Source organism: Chrysochloris asiatica, unplaced genomic scaffold (assembly GCF_000296735.1).
Source record: "Chrysochloris asiatica unplaced genomic scaffold, ChrAsi1.0 scaffold00033, whole genome shotgun sequence".
Classification (NCBI taxonomy): domain Eukaryota; kingdom Metazoa; phylum Chordata; class Mammalia; order Afrosoricida; family Chrysochloridae; genus Chrysochloris; species Chrysochloris asiatica.
Window position 1 is genome coordinate 3,294,218 of NW_006408551.1, and position 10,290 is coordinate 3,304,507.

General features: G+C 43.0%; 1 protein-coding gene across 1 annotated transcript in view; it reads right to left on the minus strand.

Moving 5' to 3' along the window:
* LOC102829537 (retinol dehydrogenase 16-like) overlaps window positions 1-7,265 on the minus strand; it is a 9,334-nt gene extending 2,069 nt beyond the window's left edge. The window contains exons 1-2 of the mRNA XM_006859457.1: window positions 6,953-7,265; window positions 1,222-1,480 (exon numbers count right to left, since the gene is read on the minus strand). Of these exons, the coding sequence (XP_006859519.1) occupies window positions 1,222-1,480; window positions 6,953-7,265 (572 nt within the window). The remainder of the gene's footprint in view (window positions 1-1,221; window positions 1,481-6,952) is intronic.
* Between the last annotated feature and the right edge of the window lie 3,025 nt (window positions 7,266-10,290).

A 10,290-nucleotide genomic window follows, 5' to 3' on the forward strand; every position in this document is an offset into this window, starting at 1 on the left:
TGTTCGAACAACTGCTTCTTGGTCTAGGTACAGATTTCTCAGAAGTACAATTAAGTGTTCTGGAATACTCATACTTCTCAATGTTGTCCATAGCTTGTATTGCCTCTATATAGAGTTTATTTAAATAGTTTTTTAAATGATTTTATATTATGAGTTTACTAGTTCTCAATCCTACCTATCCTGGAACAAGGCACTCCTGAAGTGTTAACTTTTCCTATTTTTCTCATGTCCAATCATCAAGTCTTGCCAATTTGACTTTTTGAATATTCTTCTTCCCTTCCAGTCCTCTCCTACTCTAGTAAATGCCTGGTTGTCTCTTAGCTGAACTCATGCACTGGTCTTCTAATGATTGTCTCTCTGCTTACACTCAGAGTCAATCTCAGCACAGTAGCTGGAGGGGTCTCCAGAGATGGATTTGATCAAGTAGCCCCTGATCAACTCCCTTCAATAGATCACCACTACCAACAATACTGGTGACTCTCCAAGGCCCAAAGTCCCTCCCTGAGCTCAACTAGTTGACAAGTCAGAGTTAGCCTTCCTCCGTGGCAGCTCCACAGTACAGGCAGCCTCAGCCTGGGCCTTTCTTGAAGTGAGGCCCTCAGCCAGGAAAACCTTTCCAGAAGCTTTTTTTTTTGCTCAGTTGACCAACTGACTCCATACCCTCCAGTCCTCAAATCAGACTCCAGCTCCAGGATCTTCCCCTCAACCAAGACCTCTAGTGCTAACTTGGTCTCAAGAATTACAAAACAAGACAACGATGTTTTAGAATATCTTGTTTTGTTGGAAGAGTTTGTAGGGAAGGATACACTTGATGACTTAAGACACACTGGACATTCATAGAATTCCCAGTAAATATAATTTAAATAGAATCAAATGGGTGCCTTATCTCCATACTGGTTAATATCCAATAGATATATACATTCACTAAAGAGAGTATCCGTGTTCCAAATCTGCCTCAGATAATTTCTAGCTGGGAGCCCTACTCCAGGGCAGAGGTATGTTCTACTAAACTCTACGGGCCTGGGACAATCCTTTAACTTGGGACATTTAAAGGTGGTTTCCAATGCATTATGGCCCAATTCAGGGTAGAAGGGATCACACAGAAAGAGAAATCTCCAAGCAGAGGTCCAAGGTTGTGATTAAATGAACCCCCAGGAAAAGGTTCCCACAGAAGAACAGAAGCAGGAGGGCTGGGAAGAGGCCATGGATTCAGTCCCATACCTGAGGGAGTCTGAGAAAGCCTCTATGCCATATTTGGAGATGCAGTAGCCTCCACCAAAAAGGGACACTCTGCCCATGACACTGGCCACATTAACCACGCGGCCCCTTGCATTCCTCACTAGAGGCAGCAGGCTCAGGGTCACTTCGATCACCCCTAGCAGGTTCACATCCAGTATCTTCACGAAGTCCTGTTTGGTCAGCCACTCGTTGGGTGCCATGGGTATGGAGATACCAGAGTTATTCACCAGGCCCCAGAGACCTGGAGACAGTGGGAAATTAGAGAAAAGACATTAGACATTGTGAGGGTATTTCTAGTGTGTACACATTTATGGTCCAAATTCACATTCCTATTGAGTGAAAAGATAGCAAAAGATGTTGGATGGGGAAAGTAGAGTAGAATAAATAACACGCAATATCTTCAGGGTGTTGTGGGTTTGCAGATCCTGTAAGCTGTTTAATGACAGTAACTATTTCTTCCTTCTTGCGTACTCCATGGCCCAGACCACTGTCTGTGAGATAATAGGCAATCCCTCATACTTACTGAATGCAGAAACTGTTACTAAATAAACAGAATGTATCCATTAGTCTAGAAACACAGATAATAATGTTTTGGGTTTTTTTTTTTTTTACATATTAGTAGGATAAGTTAACTACAAGGTCAGCGATTCAAACCTACCAGCCACTCCTTGGAAACTCTATACAGGGTCACTATGAGTCAAAACTGACTTGATGGCACTTAACAGCAACAAAGCAACATATATTTAGCAACATTTTCAGATTATTATTGACACTTTATAGGAGTTATGCTTTGCTTCTGTAGCATCAGCGCTAGACTGCTAATCACAAGATCTATGGTCAAACCCACCAGCTGCTCCTTGCAAACCCTGTGCAGGGTCGCTATGAGTCCAAACTGACTCCATGGCACTTAACAACAACAACATGGACACCTTATATCTTACATAGAGAGTACTCTACAAATATCTATTGAAGAAATGAGTGAAACAAGAAAAGAAAAAGAAAGAGGAAGGGATAGAATAAGAGAGAAGACAAGGGGCAGTGCAGTGAATCACTTGATATGTCTCTTCTAGCCAGTGTTTGTAATTCTTACCAAATGACTGGATCAACACCAAGTTATTAGGTGCCTTCGAATCAGTTCCAGTCCCTAGCAACTCTGTGTACAACAGACCCAAACACTGCCTGGTCCTGCACCATCCTCACAATTGTTGGTGTGCTTGAGCCCATTGCTGTCATCACTGTGTCTTCCTCTTTCTTGCTGACTCTCCACTTTACCAAGCAGGATGTCCTTCTCTAGGACTGAGGTCTCATTACAACATGCCCAAAGTATGTGAGATGAAGTCTCACCATCCTAGCTTCTAAGGAGTATTGTGGATGTACTTCTTCCAAGACAAATGTGTTTCTTCTTCTAGCAAACAAGGGTACTTTTCAATATTCTTCACCAGTACAATTAAAATGCATTGATTGATCTTCCTTATTTGTTGTTCAACTTTCATATACATAAAAGAAAGTTGAAATGTCTCAACAAGCTGATGAAGCACTCATTTGGAAAAGCCACAAAATGTGGAAGACAGCTACCTGGCCAACCAATTGCAAGGGATCCATATCTGTGCCCATTCCACAGAAATATAACCAAACAGAATTTGGAAACCACCAAGCAGTATCATTAATATCACATGCAAATAAAATCTTGCTGAAGATAATTTAAAAATGGTTGCAGTAGTACATTGACAGGGAGCTGCCAGAAATTCAAGTTGTGGTCAAAAGAAGATGTGGAATGAGAGATACTGACATCAGATGGATCTTGGTTGAAATTACAGAATACTAGAAAGATGTGTACTTGTGTTTTATTGGCTATGCAAAGGTGCTCAACTGTGTGGATCATAGTAGACTATGGATAACTTTGAGAAGAATAGGAATTTCAGAGCATTTAATTGTCCCATGAGGCACCTATTCATAGACCAAGGAGCAGTCATTCAAACAGGACAAGGGATTAATGAATGGTTTAAAATCAGGAAAGTTGTGTGTCTGGATTGTATCTTTTCACCATACTTATTCAATCTGTATGCTGAGCAAATAATCCAAGAAGCTGGATTATATGAAGAAGAACATAGCATCAAGATTGGAGGAAGACTCATTAACAACCTTACTTGCTGGAAGCAAAGAGGACTTGAAATAGTGATGAAGTCTTCAATATGGATTGCACTACAATGTAAAGAAAATGAAAATACTCACAACCAGACAATAAATAATAATATCATTAAAAATGGAGAAAAAAATTGAAGCTGTTAAAGTCTTCATTTTGCTTGGATCCACAATCAATGCTTATGGAAGCAGCAGTCAGAAAATCAAATGGCATATTGCATTGGGCAAATCTGCTGCAAAAGACTTTTCTAAAGTGTTAAAGAGCAAAGATACTTCTATGAGGACTAAAATGTTCCTGACCCAAGTCATGGTATTTTCAATCATCGCCCATGCATGTGAAGCAGGACAATGAATAGAAGACCGGAGAACAATCGATGCATTTGTATTATGGCATTAGAGAAAAAGATTGAAAATACCATGGACTGCCAAAAGAACAAACAAATCTGTCTTGGAACAAGAGCAGTCAGAATGCTTCTTGGAAATAAGGATTGTAAGACATCATCTCACATACTTTGGACATGCTATCATGAGGGGCCATCCCTGGAAAAAGACATTGTTGTTGTTGTTAAGTGCTGTAGAGTCAGTTCCCAGTCATAGCCACCTTGTATAGTGTTTCTGAAGAGGAGTTGGTAAGTTTAAACTGCTGACTTTGAGGTTCAAACTGACCTTGAGGTCCAGTATTTTATCCTACAGTGCCACACCAGGACTCCAGAAAAGGACATTATGCTTGGCAAAGTAAAGAGTCAGCAAAAAGGAGGAGGATTCCCCCACCCCCACCCCACCCCCCCGAGATGGACTGACATAGTGGCTGCAACACTAGGCAATATGATGATGGGACAGGAGTGAGCAGTGTTTCATTCTGCTTTGCATAGGGTCGCTATGAGTTGGAACTGACTTAACAGTGTTACATATAACAACATAACAATGTTGAGATTGATCAGTTTTGCCATCCAGTTAGGTTTAAAATGAGCCGTCTCAGAAGCAGGAATTGAGATCTCACAGTCCTGGTATGGTGCTATGGGTTAATGAACTGGACTACAATGTCAGTTTGAACTGCAAGGTCAGCAGTTCAAGTTCACCAGCCACTCCTTGGAAACCTCCCTATATAGGGTCTCTATGGGTTGGAATCAACTTGATGGCACATAACAACAACAACAACCATCAGGTACCACCACTTGTCTGTCAATTTGCCGTACTATGGTGGCTTGCATGTTGCTATGATTCTGGAAGCTATGCCACAGGTATTTTAAGCACCAACAAGGTCAACCATGGTGGACAGGTTTTAGATGAGCTTCCAGATGAAGACAGACTAGGAAGAAGGAGAGACAGACTGTTTTTGAATATTTAATCACTGAAAACCTTATGAATAGCAGAGGAACACTGTCAGCAACAGAATATTGAATGCTGAAAAAGAGCACCAGAATACTGTGAGATAGAGAGCCCCATAGGTTGAATCGGAAACCCTGTGCAGGGTCGGAACCAACTCCACGGCACATTACAACAACAACATAGGTTGAAAGGCACTCAAAATGCAACTGGTAAAGAGCTTCCACCTGGAAGTAGAGTTGACTGTGGTGACGTGAATGGAATAAAGCCTTCGGGACCTTCATTTGCTGATGGGGCACAACTCAAAATGAAAAGAAACAGCTGTAAACATGCATTAATAATCAGAACATGGAATGTATGAAGTATGGATCTAGGAAAATTGGAAATTGTCAAAAATAAAATTAAACACATAAACATCGATATCCTAGGCATTAGTGAGCTGAAATGGACTGGTATCAGCCATTCTGAATCTGACAGTCATATAATTTACTATGCTGGGAATGACAAATTGAAGAGGAATGGCATCGCATTCATCATCAAAAAGAACATATCAAGATCTGTCTTGAAGTACAATGCTGGCTCTGATAGGGTAATATCCTTATGCCTTCTGACATGTAACAATGACAACAACCATCAGGTAAGAAGAGCCAGTAGTGAAGAATGTCATTTGGATCCTGAGATCCCTAAAAGCTGACCTCCAAATCCAGGAGACAGAGAGCAGTGATGCTAAAGTAGTAGCAGTTAATCACAGGAGCTAAGTTGCAGACCCATAAAGCTACAGCTGAGTGCCTTCAGTCGTAGGCTTACTCAAGGCAAAACGGAATGTCTTTTGAGCATTTGTGGGCAGCATTAAAAGAGCTTTGTAACAGGCTGGAACAGGGCTGAGAGATCAAAGACCAGAGAGAGGCAGTTCTACAAGCATGGCTGAGAAGAGGATGTTGTTGTTGTTATTAAGTGCCGTCGAGTCGGTTCCAACCCATAGTGACCCAGTTCAGGGTTTTCAAGACTGTAAATCTTTACGGGAGCAGAAAGCCTCATCTTTCTCCTGCGGAGCGGCTGGTAGTATCGAACTGTTGACCTTAAGGTTCGCAGCCCTATTCGTAACCACTATGCTACCAGAGCTCAATGTGCAAACTATAATCCTATATGTGCTACAACCTTAACAGTTATCTCTGGATGGTGGAATTACGGTACAATTTTATTTTTATTGTTATACTTTTTTCTGTTTTCCGTAACAACTATGTTTTACTTTTATAATCAGATGAAAAAAGCTAATGGTCTTTTCTTCCTCACAAAATAAGTGAGAAAGAACACTGGTTATTTGACCTTCCTACCGAAAGTTCTTAAAGCACTCAGCTGGTAACCAAAAGATCACAGGATGGAACCCACCAACTGCTCCCCATGAGAATGATATGCTAGCTGCTTTCGTGAAGATTTATAGTCTTTGAAAATCTCTGGAGCAGTTCTACTCTTTTGTACAGGGTCGCCATGACTTCATATTGACACAAAGACAGCAAGTTAATTTTTTTTTTTAACTTTTAAAGCAACTTCTAAGGAGCTCTGGTGATGCAGCAGTTAAGTGCTTGTCTGCTAATCCAAAGTTTGGCAGTTCAACCCTACCAGCCACTATGTGAGAGACAGACGTATTAGTCTGCTTCTGTAAAGATTTGTAGCCTTGGTAACCATATGGAGGACTTTTATCCTATTCTGTAACTGTGAGTCAGAATCGACTCCTCAGCCATGACTCTGGTCTTTTGGAAGCGAGTTCTGAAAGTTCCTCATCTGAAAATGGGCCTTATCTTAATTCTTTCCATAAATGGCTCATCGGGAAGAACAGAATAAAGTGCTGAGAAACATGAGCTCCACTCCAGTATTGGTCCCCAACCTTCCACTCAAACCTTTTGGATGTGCTCTAATCTCCACCCCTCCATCTGAAAGTTGGCTTTAATCTCAAACCTGGGACTCAAATAAACAAAAACTTTGGCTTCAGGGGACAGGAGGGATAGACACTAATTCTCAAAGACCAAATTCTCATAAGCACAAACTCACTAAAACTATAGAATTCCAAAATCAAGATGGGGTAGGGAAAACAGAGAGTGAAAAAGAGAAGGCATTCAAGCTGGCATAGTGGATGAGAAGAAGTATTAATTCAGCCTCAAACACACCTTAAGAATCTACCTAGGCAGCAGAAGGAAGAGTCCCCAGTCACACAGAGAGAAGAAGCAAATAGAAATCTAGATGGTACCTCTGTCCTGCACACGTTCCTTCACCCACTGGGTGGCTGCAACAATGCTCTCTGTCTGGGTGACATCCAGAATCACTGTCTCCAGTCTGTTTGATGTCTGGTTTCTCAGCTGCTCAGCTCCCTGCTCCGTCAAACACCCAGCCAACACCCTCAGACCTCGCAGGTCCAGCTGCCTGGCCAGCAGGTTCCCAAAGCCCGAGTCACAGCCCGTGATGAAGATGTACTTGTCTCGAAGGTTGCTCACCACCTGTCTCTCTCGGTACCAGCGTAGAAGATAGTACAGACCTATGAGTCCTATCAGGTAGAGCCACATGTCTTCAGAGGACAGAGACACACAGGCTGGGATCAGAAAACAGTCCTCACCTCTACAATCAGGAGATCTGTGCAGGCAGGTTGCCTCCAGTCTCTCTGGCACAGAGTCTTCAACTTTCTTCCTGTTCAATTACTATCTTAGGCAATATTGACTCTGGCACCAATTTATGCACTCTGATCTACTAATGCCAGTTCTAATGTCCCCACTAACACCTTCCCAGACACTTACCCATTCAAGAATACCTCTTTCTAGCCAGTCTATATCAATATGTCCCCTCCTCTTTGCTCCCCATCCACAAGTATACACACTCACACACACAAGCACACACAATATAGTCCCCTCAGTTCAGAACTGTGAGTATTTCTTTTTGTTTTCTGCTCAAGTTCTGAATTCTGGTCTCCATGACCAAAGAGAGGTTTCTACTGGGAGGATACACATAGAATACAGGACACAGCTAGATTCAAAGTCTGCTCTGCTCCCAACTAGCTGTGTGACCCTCTAAGCCTGGGTTTCTTCATCCAGTTTAAAACACAGAGTTTCTGTACTGTGACAAGTAAGTCACTATCACTCTCCCTCGGACGAGAAAGAGAAGGTAAAAGAGTATGAAGAACATGCACATATTGCGGAGCTGGAGAATTGTTTTGTCATATATATTGTGCCACAGTGAAAAATAAAAAAGAAGAGAGAAGTTAAGAGTGCAAAGGAATAAGTGCCCCTCTGATGGAAAAGAAAATACAGGGTACCACAAAGAGGGAGTTTGATCCAAAGACAAAGAAAGCTGAAAAGAAAGAATAGTACTAGAGCGTTTAGCAAAGAGTGGTGGATAAGAAGGGTTGAATGGAACAACTTCATAAAGTAGATGTGGAAATTTTCCTCTTTCACCTTCTAAAAATGTCATTTCCCCAGCCCTGGGTGCCCAGCCACATGGGTAAAATCTAGCCCACTCAGGACTGACAGTCTAAAAGCAGAAATCCTAACTCCAGCTTTACTTTCTAAATGATGCCACCAGAACTCAGTTAAACAAGAACAATAGGAACAGTGTGTCCTAAACTCTCTCAAGTGGGAAGGGCTATAAACTCTGGTCAGTAAAAGGGATTCCTCCATCAATTGGGACCCGGAAGCTGCTGGAAAGGAGGAGGAAGCTGCCCCTCAGAAGGCTAAAAAAAGAACATAAAAACTGTTGACTAAGAGGACTTCAGGGGGAGGCAGAAGATCATTACTACCATTTCAGGACAGAGGGGGGAAGGTGCATAGAAGAGCAGAGAGCTAGGAGGAGGCAGGGATTTTTCTGTCTGGACATCTCCCCACTCAGCACATTTATCAAAGTTCTGACCCAGAAGTCAGGGAAGAAGAAGAGATGCACTGGGAAAAGGGAAGGCAGGTTTCAAATGCAGGCAGAACAGACAGACTGGAGCAGTTTCCAGTCTCTGTATTTAAAGTGTAAACCTTCTCAGCAGGAAGCCAACTGGTTCCCGAAGTTTATCCTCTAGGTGAGAGGTTACAGTAACATAGCACAACAGAGGAGGAAGGAAGTCACCTAGAAATTCTGAGTAGATCAAGGGAACATGCCAACCTTAATCTGGGATCCAAAGTCTATTAAAGGAAGGGTCTTATCTAATTAGGAGCTCTTTTAGCATAGTGGTTATGAATCGGGCTGCGAACCACAAGATCAGCAGTTTGAAACTACCAGCTGTTCCGCGGGAGAAAGATGAGGCTTTCTGCTCCCTTAAAGATTTACAGCCTCGGAAACCCTGTACAGGGTCGCTGTGAATTGGAATCAACTCCACACCACCACCTCGTTTAATTGATTTTTTAGCCCCCTCAGTAACCACAGTTTTTTCAACCCCAAAATCCCAAAGTGATTCTCACATTCCTCTTCCTTCACACCTCCTGTTTCACTTGTCTTTGAATTGCTGGGTTCCAGCAGCTTCAGAATTCCTTCCAAAAGAACAATCCATGGAATTTCCTGAGGAAGAGAGGAACCTGAGGAGACTCACCTGGAAGCCACTGGGGTTGGGGAAAACAAGCAAAACGAGAAAGCCTTCAGAGGGTATTTCCAGGTAGACACTTCACAGCTATGAGTCTCCTGCAGTGGGTGCCCCAACACAGACAACTCCACCCGCTACCTGGGGAGGAACAGGTGACCAAGGATGAAGTTGCACACCAGAGTCCCAGGTGCACTCAAGAAGAGCCAAGTCTCTTGTGCTTCCTGATGGTGAGAAACCAGCTGTAGAGTCCCTGTGGGAACATTTGCTGGGATTGCTTATAGAGGATCCACAGTTCAGCCACATGGTAACCACTTTCTCCTGTATCAGGGTGCCCCTCACTTATTCCCCTGTCTCCATTCAACATGGGCCTTTTGAAGACACAAAGGCATAGGAAACTAAAATTGGAGCTAGTAAGGGCCGGAAGTAAGGGTTAATTGCACAAACTTATTTCTTGCACTACCCTGAGTGCTGTCCCTATGAGTCAAGGAGAACAAGCAAGGGATGTGGATGATCTAAAAATGAAGATGACACATTCATGCCCTGTAGGAACCAAAGATCTGAGCGGTCGATGAGGTGAGAGTTGCTGGTCATAGACTCTTGAGCTACTCAGAAAGGGCCAGGATTGCTAAGGGAAGGGTAAAAGGCAACCTTCCTGGTCTTTACACCCACTGTAGACTCTGAAGGGACTGGATTTCGGCCCCAGCACAGAACCCCACACCGCATCTGTTCTCTCCCCAGAAAGAAACCTGGAAGAGTGGAGGGGCACTCTCCTGAGTTTTCAGTAAGACTGGGTGAGGACATTAGCCTTCTTTTTCAGCAGCATTTTTGTTCCCTCCTAGCAATGTCAGCACCCTTGAGTCATAGCCTGAGCCTCTGTGCTGGGCCACAGCAAGGGCCAGGGATTTCTAACTTTCTTGAAGTGATAGCAAGAAGCAGATATCCAGCCAAACCACAGTTCTCTGACACCCTCTGGAGAGGATGCCTAGAGGTGAGTCCATATCCCTAGAACTTACTCCCAGACTATAAAATGAATCCAC